This window comes from Carassius carassius, chromosome 11 (genome assembly GCF_963082965.1).
Source record: "Carassius carassius chromosome 11, fCarCar2.1, whole genome shotgun sequence".
Taxonomy (NCBI): Eukaryota; Metazoa; Chordata; class Actinopteri; order Cypriniformes; family Cyprinidae; genus Carassius; species Carassius carassius.
The window spans coordinates 17,021,242-17,049,115 of NC_081765.1; the positions used below are offsets into that span (position 1 = coordinate 17,021,242).

A 27,874-nucleotide genomic window follows, 5' to 3' on the forward strand; every position below is an offset into this window, starting at 1 on the left:
TGTTGTAAAATCAACATACAGAAATACCGGCTGTTCATATTCCACATCATCCTGAGCTGCTCATTCAGCCGGCATGAACCAGTGGCTCTTTGCCTTGATCTCAAATCCCTTTTGGAGCACCAGCCAAACCACAGGAGACTAAAATGAAAAACAATATTTGTTTTCTGAAGACTGTTTCTGCAAGCAGAAATATAATGAAGGTCTTAGACAAAATAGCAGAAGTCTACATGAGAAATGATATAATTAGACTAGTAATATTGATGTTGTGTAATAAACAGTTCCATAAACAAAAGGTTAATACTGAGTGACATATATCATATCATATCATATAATTTCATATCATATCATGTAATTAGACATCACCGTACTAAGTCTATATACTTTTCTATCTTGGATAGCCTGCAAACAGAACCCCTGTAAAACAGAAACAAAACTGCTGTGAGTCATGACCTGTTTCAAACTGGTGGTCTCTTTTCTTTTTCTGTGTTATTTTAACACAGCCGCAGCCTACACTCACATGACAATGTCGTGTCTGAAAGAATAAATTTTTATGAAGCATCATTTTTATGACATTTGATGTTTTTGAAGTTTTGACTGTGTTGTCTAAGTGCCTGACAGTATTGTTGTGCCGTGGTGTCATTTTCCAGACATGAACACTTTGAACATGGCAAAATAAATGAATAGCTGCCGAGAAAGACATTAAGACAGGATGTTTAGGAATAAAAATGTGTCACACCATGACTGGGGTGAGAACCGAATTAACAGATTAGAGACTGAAACTAAATGAGTCAAACTGAGTTGATTAACCAAACCGCTAATTATGGGAAAACTCTTCAACTATACAACAATAATCTTCGATGATGCCCAAAATTTGTGTAACATACTGAATTAATTAGTTAGGCTTTGTGTTTAATCCATAATCATGCAAACTTGACTGTGGCTCTTTATGAAAGATTAAATAATTAGAAATTTTGGAACAATAATATTGTATTTGTATAGTATTGTATTTTTTTTTAACTTTAAGCAGCCAAAAAAGAAATATAAGAAACCTTGGGTTTATAAAAACAGCCATTAGATTATGTTGTATAACAAGGCAGGACTGTGTACAGAAGATGTCTTTAAAAGCCAGCCACTAGTGCAAACCTAAGGGGTTTTGCTCAGGCCTTGCAGGTGTCTAAATACAGGAAAGTGTTGGAAGTAGGCTATTATAGACTTGACTTTGGTTGCACAAGGAGTTCAGGTCAGCATAAATCAGACTCTAATTTGTTTTAGTACTGCCCCTGCATCTGTTTGATGTGGAAATGCTGCTCAGAACTAGCTGACTAAGATGGAAATAAATAAATAAATATTCAATGTAAAAAGGGTTCTGCTGAGGTCTACTGAATGTGCTAAACATGTATTGCTTGGTTTTGGGTTATCTAAAAGCTGGTAAATGTTTAAAGAGTTTAATTCCATTAAAAATACCCAAATGGAAAACTAAAAGGGTAAGAGTTTTATAATGTTTCACTGTAGGGTTTTAATTGTGTTGTTGTACTGAGTTGATTTAACTGTTGTATGAATTTCCTGTCCTGTATAGTTTATAGGTCAGCTTGAGATACTAAAAGAAGAGATAAGAGAGATAATATGTTTATTAACATAGTCATTTATGTATTTCCAGTTACATCCCTTTAAATTTACCAAATGTTTTACATATTCTTAACATTTTAGCTACATTGAATACAGAATGTGGTTGTTCTTGACTCCAAATTAATATAGTTATGACATCTTGAGAGTTTTTTTATTTTTTTATTTTTTTTGTTAAACCAAAAACTTCCATCACTTCCATAGTACGGTCTTGTACGTTTTATTAATTACCTTTAAGTTTTTATTACGCCTTTAGTGTGCAAATAAAAAGGGGCCACCACTGTTGAATAGAATGTTGAACCAGTTATACAGTGTTAATTTAAATAATAATAGATCAAAAGGCATGACTAGATTGAATACATATTAATTCCAGCTCACGCATGGGTTAATCCTATGCTCATATTCCATCAGATATCATAGAGAGCTATATTCAAGTGTGTGAGGGGGGGAAGCATTTAAAGAAGACAAATTTGATGTTTAATTGTTTCATAAGTTACACTGAGACAAGATCTATATTTAATAAGCACTGAATTAAATTATTTGTTTCAGAGCATATTTAAGTATTCAGTGCTCCAACAGAACTAAAAACAATAACAAAACTATGATTCAAGATAAATATAACAACATACTTAACTTACTTTTCAGATAACTGAAATATACACATCTATCATAGACAAAAATAAATGCCCTTCCAAGTACACACATGAGGCTCTGTTACAAGGTGACAGCCAGTCATAAAACATCAAAACCACACACATGGAGTGCAAACACAGTTGCACATTAATAAATCAGTTGAAAATGAATTCTTTCTGACCTGCTCCTTCCTTCAAAACATGTTGGAATGTGCTATTGGAGGGAACAAGTGAACACTGACTGTTCAAAAAACAAAAGCAATGCCAATTCTCCTGTCAGACACAAAAGACACTCTTTTATCAAAGAAAGTGCTTTTAGCAATTAAATCAGTAGCAATTAAGCTAAATATGAACATTTATGAACAAATATGAACATTTAAGATAAGAATATATACTGATTCACTATATTCACTATACTGATATCTTACTTAAAAGGAGCACTGTTATATATATTTTTTTATAAACTTTATCACAATTTTAATGGTTTGTTGACCTTACACAGTAAAAAAAGTTTATAGAAATCATTTTCACTCAGAAATTGCTAGTAAATTTCACAAATAATTAAGAAGAAACATGAATTAAACATGAAATTTAAAAGTAGAAAGTCTAAAATTTATTTTTTCTTGTAAAACTAACTCCAGTTATCTTTGTTTTATTTACAGCCTCAATTTCTTTATCTTATTGTATTTTTTATATACCGGTATTTATTTATTTATTTTCCCCACATGTATTGCATTATAAATCACTATTGGACAAAATGATTTTGGAATGATATACCTAAAATCATGTTTCTCTAAAGTGGTTCAAAATTGTCAAATTTAGGCTGCCAGTTACTTTGGAATCAATTCATTGTATCTGTGTTCTTGGTTCTGATGTTAAAATATATTATCATTCTTTGGAACATTTCAAATGAATTGATTAGTATCTATCTTCGGAGTCACTGCTACAATTTTGCAGAACACTTGGTCAATTTTACCTGAATTTCAGGAAAACATCTCAAAGTGTTTCTGATCTGACAACATCCCATCAGTCTTTTGGCACATTTCAAATGAATTAGTCAGAATCTTTGGAGTCACTGCTGTGAATTCACTGCTATTTTGACGAAAAACATTTAGTTTAGTTTATCTTAATTTCAGGAAAACATGTCAGAGGAGTTCATGTTTTGAAACAGATCATAGCTTTGCTTGAGGGGTGACGGTCTTGAGGGTCCTAGCTCACAGTCGTAGAGGTGTTTTCCACCATTGCATACTCTGTCTCGGTGCCCTGAGAGCCCTCAATGAGCCGCGCTAGCCCTGTACGTTTGGAGTATTTGAAGATGAAGGCTTTCATGAGGTCATAACGGTAGTGACGGTGAGCGAAGCTGTAGATCACAGGGTTCACACAGCAGTGCAGCAGTGACAGACATTGCGTAAGGTGCAGCGCCACAAAAAGGCCATTCTCTAAACTGCAGCCCAGCAGCAGAACACCTAACACTGCTAGCGCATCGACTAACAGCACAGCATGATATGGTGCCCAGCAAGCTATGAAAACCACTATGTACATGAGGATGACCTTCCTGCTCACGCTGTGTTCCTGGTCACCATTTGAAGGAGAATGAGAGGAAGAGGAAGCCAGAGTGTTTGCCAGCAGCGCATAGGACACTGCTATAACGGGGAAGGGTATGACAAAACCAAGAACCACAAAACTCAGCTGAATGCCCACCATCCACTGCAAAGGGTTGTCCTGTGGATATACAGGATGACACAAAGTCACATGACCATGTGCTGATTTGACGGACTGCAGGAAGTATGTGTCAGGTATTGAGGCAAATAAAGCAAGCAGCCATGTTACCACACACACTAAACATCGTATTTGTCGTCCTCTTCTGTGAGAAATCTCTCCCGTGCGGACCACCGAGAGATACCGGTTCACACTCATGCAGGCCAGGAAGAAGATGCTGGCGAAAAGGTTGACATTGAAAAGTAGATGTGTGAGCTTACAAGCCGCTTGGCCAAACGGCCAGTGACCGTCCTGTGCCAGCGAGCTCACCCACACCGGGAGAGTAGAGACCACACACAGGTCAGCCACAGCTAGATTTAAAATATACAAGTGTGTGTCATGCTTATGACGCTCTGAGCGCCAGTTGACCCACACTACTAGTGCATTGGCGGGCAGGCCCACAACAAAGATGAAGGCATAGAGGGTGCATATAGCATGGAGGAGAGCAGAACGCTTGAAGGATGAGGGGCACATTTGCATTTCCACCCCTGAGTTGTTGTCACTGGTGTCTGTGAAGTTGAATTCTTCCCACATGGTGAAGAATTCAGTCAGTTCATTGGCACTTAGACTCATCTTCTTATCTGGCGGCGAAGACTGCAACTGTGGAAGGAGAAGCAACTTAAGTTAAACACCCATCAACATGTAGTTCAGTTATGACCATAAGGTCTATGTCATCGGTTATTAAATATCAATTAATTAAATTGATTTTGGGGTAAAATATTACCTGGATATATATATGCTAAATGTAACATAATGAAATATAATAAAATATATTTCAATTTCATTTATTGATTTTGAGAATATTTCTCTAGATATTTAAATTACTTTTATCATTCATTAATGTCAATTTACTAAATTATGATGTATCACAGTATGTATGTTACATTATTATAATATATGTTTATTAATTAGTTTTGGCTGTTTACAACGTGATCTCATGAGAATACGTGTGTATTTTTACGTTAAATGTGGTTCTACCACACGTACATTTACTTACGTTTTCATGCACATAAAAACGTACAACTTAGACGTATTTATAGCAGTTAAAAAAAAAAGTTTCATGTATTTGTTAACACTGCCATTCAAAAGATTGTGGTCAGTTTGTGGCAAGTTACTTTTTAAAGAGAATTATTACTTTATTTACTTCATTATTACTTCATTATTGATCAAAAGTGACAGGTAAGACATTTGTAATATTACAAATGATTCATATTTCAAAAGAATTGAAATATATGGATTTCTAAACAATATATTAAGCAAAACGTTGCTTTCTTATTTCCCTCTTTTGATTGTGACATGAAATATGACCTGCTTTTTGTGTTAAAGAGGTTTCATTTACTGGAATGACTTTAGAAATAACTGTAAGTCCCATAGGATTTAAAAGCAATTGTCAAAAACAAGCAATTATGTAAAGTATTGCTATGAACTATCAGATGCAGGTTGTTATTTATATTTCTCTCACAGGGTCATACTCATAAGTGGAGTTTGAACCTTTTTATTATTATTTAATTGACATAAGACCTCTCAATCATGGAAGACAAACCTGTCAATGGCACTAGAGCATTGCATTTTCGGTGAAATTGTCACAGCATGCTATTATAATTTCATGGTTCAGCTCGGTTAGAAAGTTGACACTGCTTCAAAAGCCCAAAGCTGTCTGGGTTCAAGCCAGTCATGTTAAAGTACCCTCTAAACTGGTACTGCTTTTCAAAAATCAAAGTGTCGTAGTTCTGTGACTTCACAGTGATTTCTATGAGCAAAGTAATTTCAGTTTATGGATTTTGCCACGCCGTCTTAAACATCTAAGTGACCCTTCCTCAAAGACGTGTTGATCTGTGGTTGGTGAGGTCACAGACCCTTGACCCTTGATTTTTCTCTGGTCACTAAATCCTTTTTTTTATGGAACCTTTCAATCTCCAGCAGAGCTGCCACAACAGATATCAATGTGAGTATAATGCTATTCTCAATTAGAGTAAATGTATAACATTTTCAAATAAGTCTGTCTCATGTTATGTTGTGTAGGACTTATAAAGAGTGTGTTATTGTGTTAATGCACTGAAATATTATAACAGGAAATATCCTTTTGAAGGGAAGATTATCCCCATGGGGATCATTTTCCCTTGCAAAAGGAAATGTTCTGTTGCTCCACCTGTATTCTGTTTGAAGTTCATTACAAAGTGAAATCTAATTATTTTCAATTTAGTAGGTACACAATAGTGTTGTTCGATAAAAGATTTTAGGTTTGTTTGTTTGTTTAAGAATGGTTTATATGCTTTTACCCTACAGGAGGAAATAGTTCAGGAACAAAATGTATTGTAGTTTATCACAAAATGTAACTGATGAATATTTTAGGGACTGAAACATGTGGAGAAACACATGAATACACTCTTTGCCTTCTCTCTAATTGTGTCATTGTCAATATATATAATAGAGCACAACTGACAATTTACACTCTCAGAAACATCTGAATGGTTCCTGGCCTTACAGCAGTACACAGTGGAGACACTGGAGTGTCAAAGGTCAAATGCTTTATGACAACAGACAGCTTGAGGGCCTTGAACCTGTGACACTTTGAAATTATCTTTGAAAAGGTGATAGGCATAATGAACCAATTAATTACTGGTTAAAAATATTTTTAAGGAATCTGTAGTTTCTGTTCATTAGCTGTGCAAGCTCTCCGGGCCATAAATGCAGCAAATTTTTCTTTATTTCAGTTCAAATTAAATTCATTCCATCTTCCTGCACCTTAAAATAATAAAAAATAATCTTGTGTCAAATGTCTATTTATTTTGAGGTTATGGATTTCGGCAAATGTAAACAGTTTAACAGAATGATGCATTGAGTAAAACTCAAAGCATGAGATAATATTGCAGACTGGGATTACTGGCAGCAAATAGAAAGCAGAAAGTATGTGTAAAGCCTAACCATGGACATAATGAACTATGATGAAAATCTAAAAGCCAAATCTACAGATACTTTATAACTTTCCGTTGTATTGATGTGAAGATCCATGATACAGTATAAAGAGTACTTGGTTTTGTGTATGTTGACTTTTCCCAAAAATTTAACGATTAGGCTAACGTTACAGTATGTCTTCATTTAGCCTACTCACTCTCATGCTGGGGGAGAAGTCATAAACATTGGTGAGTATAAATGTTGCTATTGCTGTTTGTTTATTTAACCCTTAATCAGTCCTCAAGTAGGGTTTACGTTTTTGGTCCTTGGGGTCAGACAGACCCCAAACATTTACAGAGTGATTGGAAATATACATATGATAAGGAAATATACATTTTTTTATATGACAAACTATATATGTATATATACATATACATATATATATATATATATATATACAATTATTTATTTTATTTTTTAACTTCTAAGCTATACATTTATGTTGTGTTTTTGCGGATATTTGATTGTTTTTTTTTTACCTATTACCTGCAAAATTACTCATCTAGGTCATAAATTGGGTTATGAAAAATATTTTATCTGTATAAAAAATCACTTAAAATATGACCTAAATTAAATATAAAAGGTTTCTAGATATTTGCCCATGTGCTAGGGATAGAATATTATCATCTGCAGGTTAGAGGAAAAACTTTAGGAATTACAGTTAAAGAAAGAAAGAAAGTGCAATGACCACATATATCCAGCAGAGGTCCATAGGGACTCATTCATATTCAGTTCAGTTTCAAGTCAGTTTTTCAACTTCTTGCAACTTTATGATACATATTTTGGGAATACATTTATTTAAACATTCTTAAATGTATAAAAAAATCAATATTTTTGTCAAAGGTTAGAATTTGTTGTTGTCTGATATCTTTTGAATTGTCTGCTTTTATGTAAATGTAAATTATGTTACATAAATTTGTTTATCTATCTATCTATCTATCTATCTATCTATCTATCTATCTATCTATCTATCTATCTCTCTCTCTCTCTCTCTCTCTCTCTCTCTCTCTCTCTCTATATATATATATATATATATATATATATAAACATAAGATATTTGAAATGTTTATGATTTCATTACGAAACCCTTGACACTAACAAAAGAGGTATCATGAAGAAGATATGCTTTTAGAAGAAAAAAAAAATCCCTTTTGCTGGGCTGTTAACTAATCGTCTGGTCAGTGCAGGTGTCTCAAACAGGCAGTGTTGTGACTAATATAGCCAACTGAAACTCGTCTCAAGTCTTCTGCTCGTTCATTAGGACAAAAAGATATGTCCTACCTTTGTCATTTGACTTTAAAGCTTGGTCAGTGCGAAATATTAATCCACGGTTTCGTTCCTGTCCGCCGATGAGATGAAGTGACTCCGCTGGCGCTTGTGCTTCAGGTTGTTTAAACAGAGAGAATGAAAGTGGCGACGCCCATCTGCGCCTGAATATAGCGGCTTCGCATGCACCTCAGTCTGAACACACGCAGATACATCACTGCGGACCAGAGCCACTGCTGGTCAAATGGATGCCACGAGGGGAATTATACTATTGAGCCACCAGTCTAAAAAAATCTTAAAATACACAACACTGGTTTAAGAACGTATTTTTATTTATTGTATACACCCTAAACACATCGTTAACCATAATATAACTTTGTTGAGCAACTCTCTTAGACATTATGAAACATAACCACCCAAAACAACAACCTGAGTACTGAAAAATAATCTGGCAGCAGCAGCAGCAGCAGGAAAGGTCTACAAAACCACAGAGCAAAGGCATGGTGTTTTTACAAAAAAAAAAAAATTTCTCAGTCTCGATCAATGGAAATAAAACATCATAAGTCTATTTTTATTTGTATGGGGAGGACATGGGACATTTAATGGTTTTCTTTATCCTCTGACTCAGAAAAGGACTGACCTCATGAACGACTTGAATTGATGAAGGAGCAATTGTTTCCATCACGATAACCTGCATCAAAGGGCAGCCTCAGCATGCATGGATATCCATTGTCCCCAGCTATCAAAAGTATCAGAGCAGATTTCAAAAAGTCACTGATAAGCATCCTGGTTCTCCTTAACACTTGTGCCAACGTCTTTATGTGCGCTTTCTTCTACATTCACAGGAGAGGCAGAGACCTTTTGGCGAAGGCTTTGAAATAGAGGTGAATTAAGAGAGCAGAGGTCCAAAGCTGCTGGAACAGAGGAAAAAATCTCTGTCTGTTTTTCAAACACCCAAACATTACCCTCCATTGCTAAGCAACAAATGTTGTAAAATGAGTGACTCAGTGCTTGAGAAAATAGGACCTTTAAATAACTTCCTGCAGTAGAGGTTTTATTTGTTGAATCTAATTAATGTTCAAGAATAACACATTATTTTCCCCATAGTGCAACATTGTGACTGCACTAAAGGTTCTGGTGTTAATATTAATCCAACAGATGTCTCAATAAACAAAGAAGACTTATGGTGACAGCTGAAGGCTGAATTGCTCTGGACAAACTTGTCCAAAGGTGTTATTTGGGTCATGTCCCCTTCTGCTTTGGTCGAGACCAGAAATGGGAGACCATGTCATCTTTCTGAACAACTCATTCTGGCAAGCAGATAACTGATATGCAACAGATTACATAATTTCTTCACATGAACCTCTACTTGTAAATGGTTTATGTAAGTGTTTGTTTTCTGAAATTGATGACCTTTTAAATTCATATTGCTAGTAAATTACACAAATAACTATAAAGAAATGCCAAGTACCATTGAATTAAACATGAAATATTTTAGTAAGATATAAAGGTACACCAATAATCTTTATTTCATTTACAGCTTAAAATAAATAAATAAATTGTGGGTGTAACAGGATATAAAATGGCCTCTTGACTCTCTGTTATATAATGTTTTGCCAAATTAAAAAGTATCTATTCTTTTAGTGTATTAACTATTATACAGCTATTATGTGTTTCCTAGAAGCTATTAAATATGTTATTTTTTAAGTACATTATAATTAATTCATAAGTTGGTAAGGAATGTGGGAAATTAGATTATCTTTTTAAAATTTGGCTTTTAATATGTCTGAGACTTTTCAGAGACTAAAAAGTGGGAAATGAAAAACAGATTAATGGGTGTAACCATCAACAGACATGAAAAATGTATTAATATTCTATACAGCTTACACAGCGTTTGTCCTATAGATATAATTATATAACAATAAGCAGGGTGGCAAGTCATGGTACTTTTGTTTTAAAATTAAATATAATAAAAATTTCTAAAACATTCAGCATTGCTACAACAAATCTTCAATTAATGATTTAACTTTCCATGGGATGTTCAATGTTTCATATCAAAAAATCTAAATTTTAATTCCACATTACTGTTTATACATAGGCCTACACTTTATTTTAACACTGTGTTTGTAGAAATATGAACTGGTGATCTTTGAGATTTTCACACACTAAACCAGTAATTCGTTACATCATTCCATTACTTATATTACTTTTTTGAAAGAAGGGGACATTTACAATGGTTTGATTGATCAGCTTCTCTCTGGCCAGTTTCAGTTCAATTATTCAACAGCTCACTTTCTCTAATTGGTGGCACAGCTGGTACAGCTGTCATATAATGTAACCAATAGTAGCTCCCATGGCAGCAATTTTCTAAAGCAAAGTCCTGGTTTCTGGTTATACAGGCAGACTCCTTTTCTCAAAAGCACTAAACTCACACTTCATCAGAGTGATGAACAGCACCAAAAACATGCTAGAGAATGTGTTTGCATTGTGTTGCATGTGCAAATATTGGGGGGCTGCAAACCTTAATTTCTAAATTAACACAGGATGCATTAAACTGACCAAAACTGACAGTGAAGACATTTTAACTTTTTATTCTAAAGATTTCTATTTTACATCAATACTGTTCATTTGAACTTTTCATCAGCATATTAGAATGATTTCTGAAGGATCATGTGAAGAGGAAGAGTAATGTTTTCTGAAAATTCATCTTTCCATCACAGCAATTCATTACATTGTACTTCTTTTTTCTTTTTTTGAAATGACTGAACTTTTGATCTAAAAAAATGCATCCATGATGAGCATTATAGACTTCTTTTAAACTCAACCCTAATCTGTAGTGTACAAAAATTAATTTCAAGTTTCTTAAATCTATTTAGTGTTGCCTGTGCACGAATGGTGTTTATTAACGTCATCTCTTCTTTCAGTAAAGGAGAAACATCCTGTATTTCAGCACACTACAGCAGCTGAGTTGTTGTTCAATAAATTAACTTAGATCACGCATACGAAGCATACATCAAAAAACATCTTTCGCCTCCGGAAAGAAGCATGCTGTGAAATATGCACATGTGGTGAGTGCCATCATGTGAGGAAAACAGACTTCAGGCCACGCCATTGTGTTCCAGGTGGTTCTAGTTTCAAGCCTCAGTGCCATGCAGGGCTGAAAGCAGTGTGGGGGATGGCCAACGCTCCATCTGACATCAGGAGCTCATGTTAACTCAATGATACAGTTTTGAAATATTGGAGATGGGAATCTATGTGACTCCTATTCTGTGCTATTTCTGGAAACTCCATCCTCATTGGTGTTAAAATTTAAAAATGAATATTTTTGTTCGTCCTGACTCAATGTGCATTGCATTGTAATTATATATGCAAATTCGGTATGGCTGTTGTCACTAGATTTTGTAAAAGTTTAAAAATCACCATTGGGATCTATTGAATGAAAGGCTGTGCATGAATTTAAATGACTTTATCTAAGAACCCTGAGGACAGAACCCAAAATCATGTCAAGCTTCCACGTTTTCCCTTGAAGGACAGTCTCTTTAGTGAGGACGCTCCTTTGATAAACCGCAAGCACATGGTGGAATACTGTGTGCAGTTTTGAAGGCTCTAATTGGCTCCTTGTTTTAGTCATGGAAACATGATATAAGTGATTCCTTATGGGTTTGCGCACTGCAAAAAAAAAACCCCGGACCAATCCTATCATGTGCTTTACATCTAAATCAAAGATGTAATTTATCCATTGTCAAACAACAAATAACTGATACATTTTGACAATCAGTTCAGTTCTATTGGTCTCATGATAAAATGTCATGGTTTAAAAAAAAAAAAAAGACAGCTTGTTGAAGAGCTCACAAAAAGCCTCACATTCAGATGCATTTAGTTGAATTTAAGTTTAAGGCTTAATTTAAGGATATGCATGCAAACCATTGTGATATATGTTCTTTATTATAACTAACTATAAACCTTCAACTGTCACTTTGAATATTTATTATTAGTATTGCACAGTTCTTACTGAAAAGGTCCAAGCATTTAAGCTTGTGGTCTGCATGCTAGAGTGCTGAGAGTGTCTGTTATGGACTGGCACATCAGGAAAGGTGTGGTGAATGCAAAAACTGCACTATGCCCAGGAGACTGCCACCAAATGTTTCCCTTGCAGATCCCATATAACTGTCTTGACTGACTTGTCAACTGTTTTTCTGTCATGCAAAAAAATAATAATAATTGTTTTGAAGTCCACGACCATTGCTTAGTGAGAGGTCTCTTCCAAACTTAATTTATTCCCCTAATTTCTTGTTTAATGTTATTGGGATGAGTTTTTACATAGTCATTTGACATATGGTTAAAACAAACCACCTTGTGAACAGGGTCAGAAGATGATTTGTTTAAACCATATGTCAACAGAGCCATCAAAGTTTAGCTATGCATTCCAGCATGTGTGTTGGACAGACACTGATTTATAATCTACTCAAAACTGAAACTCGATCCTAAAGTGGATGATTATGTTTATGCATTTACATTTCTGCATTTAGCAGAAACTTTTATCCAAAGCGCCTACAAAATTGGAACAAAGCAATTCATCACAGAGTCAATAATATTAATAATAGACAACGCCAGGATTATTATAAAACTATCTCTGCTATATTTTAGCAGTCTTTTGTTACAAGATATTTCTAATTAGCTTAATTATTTTCAGTTTCAGTATTTTTAGTACTTCAACATTAACATATTTCAAGTTAGAAAAATAAATAAATAAAAAATAAACCTTATCAATCAAACTATGATTTGTATTGGCTTTGAAACTGCAGCTAACTAGACCGTACTAACCAACCACACCTTGAACCTGGGATATTTTAACATAGCCTCAATGTCACCACAAGAGGTCACTATGCAGGCCTAAGCAGTTTCTCTGTTTAATAGGGAATGTTTGTAAAGGAATACTCAACTGCTTACTGCAGAGCATACACTGTTTTTAATAATAGTATGTTAAATAGCAAACACACTATGTAATGAAAAAATACATTGGTAAAATGGTACAATGAGATTACATGATTCTATCATCTTGCACATATGATTCTATTATCTCAAACAAATCATCTCTATTTCGCATTTTAAATAAAATTTTGTTTAAATGTCTGATCAGATGCATTTTTCATATGTGGGTTATTCTTCACACTCTAGCTGGAAGCAAGAAAACAAATTATAAAGAAAAAAAAGTAATAAAAATAATATACTTAACGTTTCTGAGATTGTATGGCTAACAGTTTCCAGATTATTCTTGATTATAATTTATGATGTAATAGATTAATACGTCATAAAAATGCAGCAGGATTTCAAAGCATTATCTGCAGACATCTGCTGAAGAGTTTTGCTGCAGAAAAGGACATGCGTCTGAGGAATTTCCGCAGGAAATGCAAAAATCAGTGCACAGCTGGGAAAAATACCTTTTGGATAAATGTGCCATAAGGTGCTGCTTGTTATAGCATTTGTTCTTGATATTTAGGGCATTAGAATTTCTTGGATAAAAGCCCCTAGTGGAGACCCCTGGAGGAGCAAAACAATACATAGGGAAATCCTTGACTAAGCAGCACAAAATAACCTTCTCTCTTGGTTTCTAACCAACCCACTCTGAAAGGATTGTATTAAGAGATAGTTCACCAAAAATTCTAACTGTACTCTACCTCCAATTTTGTTCATAACCCATACGACTTTGGTTAATCTTCAAAACACAAATTCATATATTTTTTAAAGATTTCAAAAACAAAATTTCTTGGTAACACAATGGACCAACACCAGCAGATGACATTGCACCCCAAATCATCACAGACTGTGGAAACTTAAAACTGGACTTCAAGCAGCTTGGGCTATGAGCTTCTCCACCCTTCCTCCAGACTCTAGGACCTTGGTTTCCAAATGAAATACAAAACTTGCTCTCATCTGAAAGAGGATTTTGAACCACTGGGCAACAGTCCAGTTCTTCTTCTCCTTACCCCAGGTAAGACGCCTCTGACGTTGTGGTTCAGGAATGGCTTAACAAGAGGAATACGACAACTGTAGCCAAATTCCTTTTCACGTCTGCACTCACAGAAATATTTCACCCAAAATTTAAGATTTATGTAATTTTATTACATAACAAATTCCCATTTATATTTTTTTCATAATTTTAACACAAATCTACCAAATAAACTTTATACGATTTATTTTCATTAGGATAATAAAACTTATTTATTTTAAATGCATAATCCTCAGGTTTATGTAATTAGTTTATGTAAAGTGTAATTATTCTTAATTAATAATAAAAAGTTTATTTATTTAAAATACATAAAGTTTATTGTATAAATTGCATAATAATTAAGAGAACTAAATCAGGATAATTAAAAAAGTTAAATAACATTTATTTGAATCATGTTTAATGTATGCTTATATACTAAACCAAATTACATTTATTCACTTAGCTGACGCTTTTATCCAAAGTGACTTACAATTGCCACATATGTCAGAGGTCACACACCTCTGGAGCAACTAGGGGTTAAGTGTCTTGCTCAGGGACACATTGGCGTCTCACAGTGGATTCGAACCCGGGTCTCTCACACCAAAGACATGTGTCTTATCCACTGCGCTAGCACCACCCCATCTCCAAATTAAACAGTGCATCACATTTATGCAATTGTTATGACACCTTGATCCCAACCTCAGTCCATTCCTTGTGAAGTTCACTCAAATTCTTGAATCGATTTCGCTTGACAATCCTCATAAAGCTGCGGTTCTCTCGGTTGGTTGTGCATCTTTTTCTTCCACACTTTTTCCTTCCACTCAACTTTCTTAACATGCTTGGATACAGCACTCTGTAAACAGCCAGCTTCTTTGCCAATTAATGTGTGTGACTTACCCTCCTTGTGAAGGGTGTCAATGATTGCCTTCTGGACAACTGTCAGATAAGCAGTCTTCCCCATGAATGTGCAGCCTAGTGAACCAAACTGAGAGACCATTTTGAAGGCTCAGGAAACCCTTGCAGGCGTTTTGAGTTGATTATCATGTCACCATATTCTAATTTGTTGAGATCGTGAATTGGTGGGTTTTTCTTAAATGGGAGCAAAAAAATCACTACAATTAAAAGAACCAAAGACTTAATCTACTTCAGTCTGTGTGCACTGAATGTAATACACAATTTTGGTTACTGAAATAAGTTAACTTTTTCACAACATTCTAATTTATTGAGATGCACTTTGACACAAGCTTCCGTGTTTACCATATGTGACTTGCTCCATGTATGCGTGTTCAGATGTATAAAAGCCTAAATTGAAATCACCATTCATATAAAGATAGCATCTCTTTACTCCATTCATGTGGATTAGTCGAACAATGGCCTTACAACCTTCTGAATATCTAAACTTTGTTTTTCCCCCCCAAGATTATACCATCTTATTGGTTTGAAACATGTTGGGGAGCAAGTGACAACTTTCATTTTTGGGTGCATGGATCTTTTAACTTTTTAAAGATATAGAGCAGCAGGAAATTGTTGGGTTAGACACGTTGACTAAAAATTGTAATCATTCAAAACATGAACAATTTATTCAGGTCTAAAACTCAGCTTTGAGACTTCAACAAGGACATGGCCACATGGGGACAACACTGCACCAGGTTTTACACCCCAGCTTTCATCTGACTTTGGGGTGGCAGCGGTTTCTCCAAGTGTTGACCCACAGTGAGACCAAAAGGGGAATCAGCCTGCTTCTCCCGGACTTCAGGCTTCAGTTGAAAGCCTTTCCCCTTGTCAAAGATGTCTGCAGGTGGGAATGTGAGAGGTGCCTCATTAAGGAGACTTTGAAGACGAGTACGCCAACTTTCCAACAGGCCTTCGCGAGCCTCAGGAGAGAGATGTGTGGGTGCCCAGAAGATCTGTGGAGCAAGGACCTGGAAGCCACAATAGTTGAGGACCCCATTCTACAAAAAGAAAACATTGGTGCAGGAGTCTCAGGTTTGTACACTCAAAATTAATGCAGCGTTCCAGGGTTCATGCCCATGCCCTAATCCCTTCAAAGGGTTTACCCTACAGAGTGAGAGTGTCAAAGGGATGAAGGGGCTAGGGACCAAGAAAGAAAATAAAGGGATATTCTTACTTGAATTGGCCACAATGTGACATTCATGTCTCCATTAATCCCATTGGAGCTGAACATAGTCTCATGGGAACCAGTGGTGAAGGATAACATGGCTTTCTTATCCTGACATGAAATTAATCAAATTATACCAATATTAACAGCCCACTCTAATTTCATTAAAGACATCTGATAATCGTTCGTGATTAATAAAAGTCTGAGGTTTATGATGGGAAGGCCTCACCCTGAAGATGCCCTTGTCACAAGGTGACGATCTTTAGGGGCGGAACCAAAATTCGGGAAGTTTGGTTCCGCCCGGAAGTGTTTCCGCCCGGACCGGAAAAACAGAACACCGGAACTTCCGGTAGCGCCGTAAGAAGGAAAATCAGGGAATTCGATGCACCTGTGCCTAGTTAGGGACAGCGGTTGGTGATTGGAGGATACGCTGGACAAGGCAGTACTTAAGGCCAAGTTATTTTACAGTCTGGGAAGCTCTCTTTGGTGTGTGTGAAGCACTGGGTTGTGCCCGTCTTGGTACGCTGCTGGTAGCTGTCTAACTCTCTCTCTCCCTCAGGCTGGAATTGTATGATTGTGAAGACATCGCGAACCTTAAAGGTTGAGAAGTGAACAGATTATACGGCGAACTGAGACGACGTGAAAAAGGGGATTGGAAGTGGCATTGATGTGAGTACTAAGAGCCAGTCGAAAGTGCCCTGTATATTGACCTGGCGTTGTGTAGATCTCTCCAGGAGGAGGAGGGTGGCCCTACCCCTAATATAGTGTGGTGGGAGAGCCGAAGGAATACTTATTGAAGTAGTCGCAACGACGACATCACTAGCTAGGCCGCATATTCCATCGCCAGATCCGAACCAAGCGAAGTGAAGGAAGACGGGTGTCCTTTCCGTACACTGAGTGTGGTGGGTGAGTCTTCGTGCTGTGAAAACCTATAATTTTGACGTGGTGTTGTATATTGCTGTGGGCTGCTGTGTATTGCCGTGTGTCCTGTCAGATAAACCCCCGCCTTCACGCACTTCGGCGTGGGAGGACAAGGAGATTGCTGGCCCTAGCCTAGTTCAGTACAGTATATGTTGTGAGCGTGCTTCAGATCTCCGGAGATAGCACGGTACGCTGTGTCCAGCCCAGAGGTGAAAGCCATCCAAAGCAGAGTAACTGTGTTTTGTGTCCAAGTTGATACCTGTGGAGAGGAAAGGAAAGAGAGTGAGTAACACAAGGAGAAACAGAGGAAACCTGTACTTACTGTACGCTGTGTTCAGCCCAGAGGTGAGAGCCATTCAAAGCAAACTAACGGTGCTATTGTGCCCAAGTTGATATCTGTGGAGAGAAAAGGAGAGAGAGGTGAATAACACGAGGAGGAATAGAGCGAACCCTGTACTTACAGTACGCTGTGTCCAGCCCAGAGGTGAGAGCCATTCAAAGCAAACTAACTGTGCTATTGTGCCCAAGTTGATACCTGTGGAGAGAAGAGGAGAGAGAGAGTGAATAACACGAGGAGGAATAGAGCGAACCCTGTACTCACAGTACGCTGTGTCCAGCCCAGAGGTGAGAGCCATTCAAAGCAAACTAACTGTGCTATTGTGCCCAAGTTGATACCTGTGGAGAGAAAAGGAGAGAGAGAGTGAATAACACGAGGAGGAATAGAGCGAACCCTGTACTTACAGTACGCTGTGTCCAGCCCAGAGGTGAGAGCCATTCAAAGCAAACTAACTGTGCTATTGTGCCCAAGTTGATACCTGTGGAGAGAAAAGGAGAGAGAGAGTGAATAACACGAGGAGGAATAGAGCGAACCCTGTACTTACAGTACGCTGTGTCCAGCCCAGAGGTGAGAGCCATTCAAAGCAAACTAACTGTGCTATTGTGCCCAAGTTGATACCTGTGGAGAGAAAAGGGGAGAGAGAGTGAATAACACGAGGAGGAATAGAGCGAACCCTGTACTTACAGTACGCTGTGTCCAGCCCAGAGGTGAGAGCCATTCGAAGCAAACTAACTGTGCTATTGTGCCCAAGTTGATACCTGTGGAGAGAAAAGGAGAGAGAGTGGGTAACACGAGGAGAGACTGAGGAAACCTGTACTTACGCCGCTGCCTGTGGAGAAAGAGAAAGCGACCGCTGCCTGTGGAGAAAGAGAAAGCGAGTGAGCACCCAAGGAACGAACTGTGTGAACCAGTACTTACTGTGAGCTGTAATCAGCGAAGAGGTGAGAGCAAAACCAAGCTGAACTAACTGTGCCTGTGTGTCCCAGCCGTTGCCTGTGGAGAAAGAGAAAGAGCGTGAGCACCCAAGGAACGAACTGGGTGAATCAGTACTTACTGTGAGCTGTAATCAGCGAAGAGCCGTTGCCTGTGGAGGAAGAGAAAGAGAGTGGGCACCTCGAGAACGAACTGTGTGAACCAGTACTTACCGTGAGCTGTATTCAGCGAAGAGGAGGAAGAAGGAGGGCGCTACGGATACCTAAGACTCAGGCCGGGGCCCGAGCCCCACGCCCCGGATCCCCGTGGCCCCCTTGCTCCCTGACCTCTTCCCGGCCATAGCCCATCTGGAGGGCCGAGTCAGAGTTTAGTTTTAATTGCCCTTTCCCTATTCCCTAAGCTATTTTTAAATATTTAAATAAAGATTGTTTTATCACTTACTTGTTCTCGTGTTGTTTGGCCATTGGGTCGGGTTTGGGGACCTCCTCGAGGTGGAAGTTGAGAAGGGGTGTGGCTTAGTTAAAGCATAGCCAGCCCCTGGGTGTGACAGATTTGGCGTAGTCGGCAGGGTTTCCACCTCGAGTTGAGTAACCAAGGTCGTCCAATGACCGACAACGCGGGGCTTTCAGCCCAACCCCGTGCCACGCCCGTTTTTATGGGGAGCCCCTGGATTCAAAAATATGGGGGGACAGAATCCGAGGTACGATTGTCTGAATGGAAGGCTCAACTAGAGTACTTGGCCGACCTACAGGGCCTTAGTGCAGCCCAGCGGCTTCAATTTGTGTTAAACTCCCTGGATGGAGAAGCGCGGCGAGAGGTGCATGCCGCCCCCGAAGCCGTTAGAGCCAACGCCCAAACCGTGTTCCAGTTCCTCACTGAACAGTATGGTGACCACACCCCCGTAGCTGCCCTTCGCTCCCAGTTCTTCAATTGTAAGCAGGGCCCCCGCCAACCGATTAGAGCTTTCGCCCTGAGGTTGCGAGAGCAATTCGCCCGACTACAGACCCGTCGGGACCACGGGTTGGGAGATGGAGAGACTCTATTGCGGGACCAGTTTCTTCTGGGGTTGAAGGAGGGTCCGGTGAGACAGAGCCTACGTATCCAGTTTCGAAGGGACCCGGGTCTTACGTTTGAAGATCTGAAGAAAGAGGCACTGGCCCTGGAAGGTGATGAGACTGAGGTGAGTGGTTCCCCAGTGTGTGCGGTTGTCAGTGAAGTAGCACCAGCACAACCGGGAGGCCCTGACTGGAAGCAAGCACTGAAGGCTGAACTTTTGAAAGATGTCCGCGATCAGATGTCTGAACTGTCTAAAGCCCTCGTAGGAGAATTGCGCCAAGGACGGGCGCGGGAGGAACCACGGCCGGCGCCCCGAGACCGAGTGTACTCAGAGGGAGGCCGAGAGCCGTTCAGGCGCCCGAACCACTTTAACCGGCCCCGTTTCGAATGGGACGAGCAAGGGCGACCCATCTGCAACCGCTGTGGCAAACCAGGTCACTATAGCCGCCAGTGTGGGCCCCGCAGGGCGTCAGAAGGGGGTTTTTAGGTCGGCCGGCCACTGTGGGTCGTGTGGCCGGGACCCCTCGAGAAGACCCTGGAAGAGGATATGGCTCTAGGAGCCAGATGATTGGGCGTAGCCCCGTGGCGAAGGTGAGAGTGTGCGGCAAGGAGATTCAATGCCTGGTAGACACAGGCTCCCAAGTGACGTTGTTTGCTGAGAGTTTATCCGAAGAAGTGTTTGGGAAACAAGGGGCACCAGGGGCGGAGGCCCCCTGGCTTACTCTGAAGGGCGCAAACGGCCTCGACATTCCATATATTGGCTACCGATTGACGGACCTAGAGGTTCACGGAGTGATGGTCCCCCAGAAAGGTGTGATTATCGTGCAAGACCATTGTCTGGGTGCACATCGAGCCCTGTTGGGCATGAATGTCCTCGCTGATTGCTGGGAAGAGCTATTTCGGGCTAGGCCCGTATCGAAGATACCACCTGCAGAGAGGCCCAAGTGGGAGTGTGTGGTAGCTGACTGTCGAAGGGTGCAAATGAGCCAAGTCCGCAGGGAACAGGAAGAGGTAGGAAGAGTGATGTGTCGGTTTGCTTTGTCTGTCCCCGCAAAAAGTGAGGCTGTTGTGTGGGCGCGAGTACCGCCCCGAAGAGCGGGCCCAGAAGAGTGGGTGCTGGTGGAGCCCCATGTGGATTGTCCACAAGTGGAAGTGGCACGAGGACTATCGACGGTCCGGCGGGGGAGAGTCCCCGTGAGGATACGGAATGTACATCCATACGCGGTGCAACTACATCGGCACCAACGATTAGCCCGTCTGACAACGGTTACATCCCACCAAGTAAGGGAAGAGAGGGATATTAGTTTTCGTCAGGTGTGCCCCACTGTCATCGAGGTGGCCCTGACACAAGTAGACACCCCATGGGGTGGTATGGAGAGGAGTGTGCCGAGCCACCTGGCGGGTGAGTCGTTACAAGGGGAGGATTTAGAGCAGGCACAGACACAGAAGTTACAGGCCCTCCTTCGGAGATGGCAGCATGTGTTCGCCACCCACGATGAAGACTACGGATGCACCCAGGTGGTACAACATCATATACCTACCGGGGATGCAGGGCCCAGCCGGGAGAGGTATCGCCCAATTCCGCCCACTTTGTATACCGAGGTACGTACACTCCTGCAAGGCATGCTGAAGCAAGGAGTTGTTAGGGAAAGCAGCAGCCCGTGGGCGGCCCCCATAGTGCTGGTGCAAAAGAAGACGGGGGCTTGGAGATTCTGCGTGGACTACCGTAAGCTGAACCTCGTGACTAAGAAAGACGCTTTCCCCTTGCCACGGATCGAAGATTCGCTTGCCAGCCTCACGCAGTCGGCATGGTACTCTACCCTAGATTTGGCCAGTGGCTACTGGCAGGTGCAGGTGGTCGAAGCAGACCGGGAGAAGACTGCCTTTACAACCCCGTTTGGACTATTTGAATGGGACCGGATGCCTTTCGGGCTCTGTAACGCTCCGGCCACTTTCCAGCGGCTGATGCAGCGGTGCTTGGGAGGTCAGTTAATGGAGTCAGTATTAGTTTACCTGGATGATGTGATTGTCTACTCCCCAGATTTTGATTCACACCTGAGGCACCTCGAGGAAGTCTTTCGGGCCATGGAGAAGTACGGATTGAAACTACAGCCCAATAAGTGTCACTTACTACGGAGAGAAGTCAACTTTCTGGGCCACGTGGTCAGTGCGGCTGGAGTGTCCGTAGATCCTGGAAAGGTATCGGCCGTGAAGGACTGGAAGGCCCCGAGGACAGTGAGGCAAGTGCGATCCTTTTTAGGATTTGTGGGATACTATAGGCGTTTCATAAAGGACTTTTCAAAAATTGCTAAACCCCTTAATCAGTTGCTGGTTGGCACAGGTCGTAACCGGGGCCGGGGGTCGCCCAACGTAGACTGGGATGCAAATTGTGAGTCGGCGTTCCAGACATTGAAGCAGGAGCTGCTACAGGCCCCTATCTTGGCATACGCAGATTTCACAAAACCATTCCTTTTGTATACAGATGCCAGCAATCTCGGGCTGGGAGCGGTGTTGGCTCAACGGCAGGACGGAGTTGAGAGGGTCATCGCGTACGCCAGCCGGAGCCTCCACCCAGCCGAGAGGAACGATGCGAACTATAGTTCTTTCAAATTGGAGCTGCTGGCGTTGAAGTGGGCCCTAAGTGAGAAATTTAAAGACTACCTCTGGGGTGCCAAGGTGACGATCATTACAGACAATAACCCCTTAGTACACTTGCAGACGGCGAAGCTGGGAGCCGTGGAGCAGCGGTGGGTGGCCCAACTGGCCAACTTTGACTATCAACTACAGTACCGACCAGGGCGTGAACACACGAACGCGGACGCCCTCTCAAGGCTGCCCGAAGCGGAAAGCCCCGGAGGGGCCAGCCCGGAGGAGGGCTATATGGTAGGAGCAGTAGAGGCACCAGGCAGCAGACAAGAGGCCGTGCCTGAGAACTGGGGATGGGATCCCCGTCGGTGGAGGGAGAGACAGGCCAGGGATCAAGATGTGCGGCTGGTAAGAGAATGGCTGGAACAGGGCCGACGGCTGACGCCAGCGGAGAGGTTAGCCCAGACGGATACTGGGAGGAGGCTGCTGGGGCAATGGGACAGGCTGGAGCTGAGAGATGGCGTTTTGTGCAGAAGGGTCAGTGACCCGAAGTTGGGCGAAGAAGTACGCCAGATCGTGGTACCCGCAGATGAGGTAACGGCTTTAGTTTCGGCGTACCACAACCAGTTGGGGCATCAGGGACAGGAGAGGACCGTGTCCCTGCTTAGGAGATTCTTCTTTTGGCCCGGGCTAGAGGCATCGGTGCACGCCCTAATTCAAGCTTGCCCGAGATGCATATTGTTTAAGTCCAGACGGGAGGTCCGAGCGCCAATGGTACCCATCCATGCGAAGGCCCCCCTTCATATCATGGCTATGGACTTCTTGACACTGGGCCGACCACGAGATCGCTACCAGAACATCTTGGTAATAACGGATTTGTTCACAAAGTACGCTTGGGCTATCCCCACCCTCGACCAGACTGCAACCACCACCGCTACAGTTTTATGGCGGGCCGTCTTCCAGACGTTCGGATGCCCGGAGTTTCTGCACTCCGATCAAGGAGCCAACTTTGAGTCCAGGGTAATTAGAGAACTATGCCAGTTGTACGGTTGCACGAAAACTCACACCACTTCGTATCATCCTCAGGGGAACGGCGGCTGTGAGAGATTCAATCAGACCCTATTGGGGCTGCTGGGGACCTTGGACCAACAACGGCAGGACGATTGGGTGAGTGCCTTGCCAAACCTCCTACAGGCCTATAACAACAGTATACATAGTACTACGGGTTACGCTCCCACTTACCTGATGTTTGGCAGACACATACGAATGCCTACTGACCTGGTCCTAGGAGTGATAGCCGACCAAGAGGAAGCAAGTGTAACGGAGTGGGTGGGGCGCCATCACCAGCGCTTGCATTTCGCCTACGAGCAGGTGTCGAAAAGGATACAGACGGCAGGAGAGAAAAGTAAGCGGTTGTATGATCGGACTGCTAGAGAAGCCCCTCTACTGCCAGGAGAGAGGGTGTTGGTGAGAGATAATCGGCGGCAGGGGAAGGGGAAACTGAGTGACCGTTGGGAGGCCACCCCTTATGTAGTCTGCCGGCAGCAGAGGCCGGGGCAGCCGGTCTATACCATCCGGCCAGAAGGGAAGTCAGGCCCCGACCGTGTGGTGCACCGGAACATGATTCGCCCATGCCCTAACTACCCTGAAGCCGTGGAAGAAGTCCCCACGGAACCTGTACCAGCGGCCCCCTGGATTGAAGGTTGGGCTGTGGTACCAGGGAGACCCGTGGTGGCACCACCCCCGATCGCCCCGAGAGAACCAGAAGCAGCCCCTGAACAAGCTGAGCCCGATTCACCAGTGAGACGATCCCAGCGAGAGAACCGAGGCCGACCCCCTGCCCGCTATGGGGAGTGGACAGCCCGAGGACGTTCTAGGGACTAGAACGGATTGGCGGGGGAGGATGTCACAAGGTGACGATCTTTAGGGGCGGAACCAAAATTCGGGAAGTTTGGTTCCGCCCGGAAGTGTTTCCGCCCGGACCGGAAAAACAGAACACCGGAACTTCCGGTAGCGCCGTAAGAAGGAAAATCAGGGAATTCGATGCACCTGTGCCTAGTTAGGGACAGCGGTTGGTGATTGGAGGATACGCTGGACAAGGCAGTACTTAAGGCCAAGTTATTTTACAGTCTGGGAAGCTCTCTTTGGTGTGTGTGAAGCACTGGGTTGTGCCCGTCTTGGTACGCTGCTGGTAGCTGTCTAACTCTCTCTCTCCCTCAGGCTGGAATTGTATGATTGTGAAGACATCGCGAACCTTAAAGGTTGAGAAGTGAACAGATTATACGGCGAACTGAGACGACGTGAAAAAGGGGATTGGAAGTGGCATTGATGTGAGTACTAAGAGCCAGTCGAAAGTGCCCTGTATATTGACCTGGCGTTGTGTAGATCTCTCCAGGAGGAGGAGGGTGGCCCTACCCCTAATATAGTGTGGTGGGAGAGCCGAAGGAATACTTATTGAAGTAGTCGCAACGACGACATCACTAGCTAGGCCGCATATTCCATCGCCAGATCCGAACCAAGCGAAGTGAAGGAAGACGGGTGTCCTTTCCGTACACTGAGTGTGGTGGGTGAGTCTTCGTGCTGTGAAAACCTATAATTTTGACGTGGTGTTGTATATTGCTGTGGGCTGCTGTGTATTGCCGTGTGTCCTGTCAGATAAACCCCCGCCTTCACGCACTTCGGCGTGGGAGGACAAGGAGATTGCTGGCCCTAGCCTAGTTCAGTACAGTATATGTTGTGAGCGTGCTTCAGATCTCCGGAGATAGCACGGTACGCTGTGTCCAGCCCAGAGGTGAAAGCCATCCAAAGCAGAGTAACTGTGTTTTGTGTCCAAGTTGATACCTGTGGAGAGGAAAGGAAAGAGAGTGAGTAACACAAGGAGAAACAGAGGAAACCTGTACTTACTGTACGCTGTGTTCAGCCCAGAGGTGAGAGCCATTCAAAGCAAACTAACGGTGCTATTGTGCCCAAGTTGATATCTGTGGAGAGAAAAGGAGAGAGAGGTGAATAACACGAGGAGGAATAGAGCGAACCCTGTACTTACAGTACGCTGTGTCCAGCCCAGAGGTGAGAGCCATTCAAAGCAAACTAACTGTGCTATTGTGCCCAAGTTGATACCTGTGGAGAGAAGAGGAGAGAGAGAGTGAATAACACGAGGAGGAATAGAGCGAACCCTGTACTCACAGTACGCTGTGTCCAGCCCAGAGGTGAGAGCCATTCAAAGCAAACTAACTGTGCTATTGTGCCCAAGTTGATACCTGTGGAGAGAAAAGGAGAGAGAGAGTGAATAACACGAGGAGGAATAGAGCGAACCCTGTACTTACAGTACGCTGTGTCCAGCCCAGAGGTGAGAGCCATTCAAAGCAAACTAACTGTGCTATTGTGCCCAAGTTGATACCTGTGGAGAGAAAAGGAGAGAGAGAGTGAATAACACGAGGAGGAATAGAGCGAACCCTGTACTTACAGTACGCTGTGTCCAGCCCAGAGGTGAGAGCCATTCAAAGCAAACTAACTGTGCTATTGTGCCCAAGTTGATACCTGTGGAGAGAAAAGGGGAGAGAGAGTGAATAACACGAGGAGGAATAGAGCGAACCCTGTACTTACAGTACGCTGTGTCCAGCCCAGAGGTGAGAGCCATTCGAAGCAAACTAACTGTGCTATTGTGCCCAAGTTGATACCTGTGGAGAGAAAAGGAGAGAGAGTGGGTAACACGAGGAGAGACTGAGGAAACCTGTACTTACGCCGCTGCCTGTGGAGAAAGAGAAAGCGACCGCTGCCTGTGGAGAAAGAGAAAGCGAGTGAGCACCCAAGGAACGAACTGTGTGAACCAGTACTTACTGTGAGCTGTAATCAGCGAAGAGGTGAGAGCAAAACCAAGCTGAACTAACTGTGCCTGTGTGTCCCAGCCGTTGCCTGTGGAGAAAGAGAAAGAGCGTGAGCACCCAAGGAACGAACTGGGTGAATCAGTACTTACTGTGAGCTGTAATCAGCGAAGAGCCGTTGCCTGTGGAGGAAGAGAAAGAGAGTGGGCACCTCGAGAACGAACTGTGTGAACCAGTACTTACCGTGAGCTGTATTCAGCGAAGAGGAGGAAGAAGGAGGGCGCTACGGATACCTAAGACTCAGGCCGGGGCCCGAGCCCCACGCCCCGGATCCCCGTGGCCCCCTTGCTCCCTGACCTCTTCCCGGCCATAGCCCATCTGGAGGGCCGAGTCAGAGTTTAGTTTTAATTGCCCTTTCCCTATTCCCTAAGCTATTTTTAAATATTTAAATAAAGATTGTTTTATCACTTACTTGTTCTCGTGTTGTTTGGCCATTGGGTCGGGTTTGGGGACCTCCTCGAGGTGGAAGTTGAGAAGGGGTGTGGCTTAGTTAAAGCATAGCCAGCCCCTGGGTGTGACACCCTCACTGTAGCACTTTTCCAAGGTGTATGCAAAACCAAGCGTAAGAACCCGGTCCATCCAGCCTTTCATGATGGCAGGAACAGAGAACCAATACATGGGAAACTTCAAGAAATTGACAAATGGTCAAATACTTACATGGGACCAAAAGGGGGGAAAAGCGCACACAAATTTCCAAAAAGAAACGTCATACCTGAAAAATAACAAGATCTGCTTCTTTTAGTTTCTTGTGCTCATCAATGATATCAGAAGCTAGTCGCCCCTCCTGCCAGGCCAACATGGTCTCTTTTCCATAACAGAAATGATTTGGGTTCTTCACCGCTCCTGAGAAACAAATTTGTGCAATGCCTGCCACTGAGATAAGGGACTACGAATAAAACAAACTAAACACTGCCTCCCATACCAGTAATATCATCCTCTGTTGCCGTGGTCTTGAATTTCATATCGTACAGGTCAGACACAATCACGCGGCAGCCCTGTTTCTTCAGCTCGTCCACAGCAACATCCTTAACAGCCGCATTGAAAGAGCCGGCGCTCTGGTGCGCGTACACGATCAACACAGTCTTTGAAGCTGAAAAAGAATATTAACCAAAGAGATTAAATAAACAAAACGTATAAAAAGTACAGCGAGAGGAAAAAATAATGTAGCCTACTCATGTTTTTCACCCACAGGTCTCAAAGCATCTACTAAACACATAAACCGAACAGTGAGTTTTAAAGTCCCAATCACGCACGCACAGCTGATTCATTTTACTCATCAATTGATTGCAGGCACCCCACAAACACTTGAGGAAAAAATAAATTAGCGGGATTTTTTTAGAGCAAAATTTACGTTTTTATTTTTCTTACTAGCAATACACTTCCATCATATTATATATGACTGGCAAGTTTCTTTATACCACTAGATGTCAACATGCACCAGCAACTGAACCCATACAAAACTAAGTATATGCTAAAGCTGAAAAAACTAAATGTATTATATAATGTGTTGTTTTATTAATTAGTTTTCTTTCTTCTTTTAATCATTGCTGGGGTATCTGGTTACAATTTTCTGCAGAGAAAATAACAGCTGTTTTGTCTCCTCGTCTTAGTTTGTTATTTAAACGGGACCGAAGACTAGACCAGTGTAGTCTGGTTTATTATATTTTCCTCCACGATTTTATCTTCAGAATGAAGTGTAAATGTTTATTATTGTTACGAGGTGCGCATAAGCACATGTGTATGACTTTAAGAAGTGCAAGATAAGGTTTCTGTTTTTAGCACCAGATTCCCATGATTAAAAATAGCGAACTCCCAAAT

At 42.0% G+C, this 27,874-nt stretch overlaps 2 protein-coding genes across 2 annotated transcripts; both read right to left on the reverse strand.

The window, feature by feature from the left end:
• Window positions 1-2,666: 2,666 nt before the first annotated feature.
• On the reverse strand, window positions 2,667-4,612 carry LOC132152922 (atypical chemokine receptor 3-like). The gene has a single exon (XM_059561923.1). The coding sequence runs from the start codon at window positions 4,584-4,586 to the stop codon at window positions 3,465-3,467; it is 1,122 nt and encodes a 373-aa protein (XP_059417906.1). The 5' UTR covers window positions 4,587-4,612; the 3' UTR covers window positions 2,667-3,464.
• Window positions 4,613-15,775: 11,163 nt separating this feature from the next.
• Window positions 15,776-27,382, reverse strand: LOC132152923 (ribosyldihydronicotinamide dehydrogenase [quinone]-like). Its single transcript, XM_059561924.1, has 7 exons — window positions 27,229-27,382; window positions 26,979-27,146; window positions 26,769-26,899; window positions 26,576-26,680; window positions 23,151-23,159; window positions 16,352-16,453; window positions 15,776-16,175 (listed from the first exon to the last, which is right to left on the reverse strand). The coding sequence occupies exons 1-7, from the start codon at window positions 27,230-27,232 to the stop codon at window positions 15,876-15,878; spliced, it is 819 nt and encodes a 272-aa protein (XP_059417907.1). The 5' UTR covers window positions 27,233-27,382; the 3' UTR covers window positions 15,776-15,875.
• Between the last annotated feature and the right edge of the window lie 492 nt (window positions 27,383-27,874).

What these genes read in the sequence shown, in the direction of transcription:
- LOC132152922 (XM_059561923.1), bottom strand. Translation starts at nt 4,586, where the DNA reads ATGAGTCTAAGTGCCAATGAACTGACTGAATTCTTCACCATGTGGGAA.
- LOC132152923 (XM_059561924.1), bottom strand. An exon ending in AACAGAGGATGATATTACTG is followed by an intron (nt 26,900 to 26,978) that starts GTATGGGAGGCA and finishes TTTGTTTCTCAG; the next exon opens with GAGCGGTGAAGAACCCAAAT. An exon ending in CAGATCTTGTTATTTTTCAG is followed by an intron (nt 26,681 to 26,768) that starts GTATGACGTTTC and finishes AATTTCTTGAAG; the next exon opens with TTTCCCATGTATTGGTTCTC.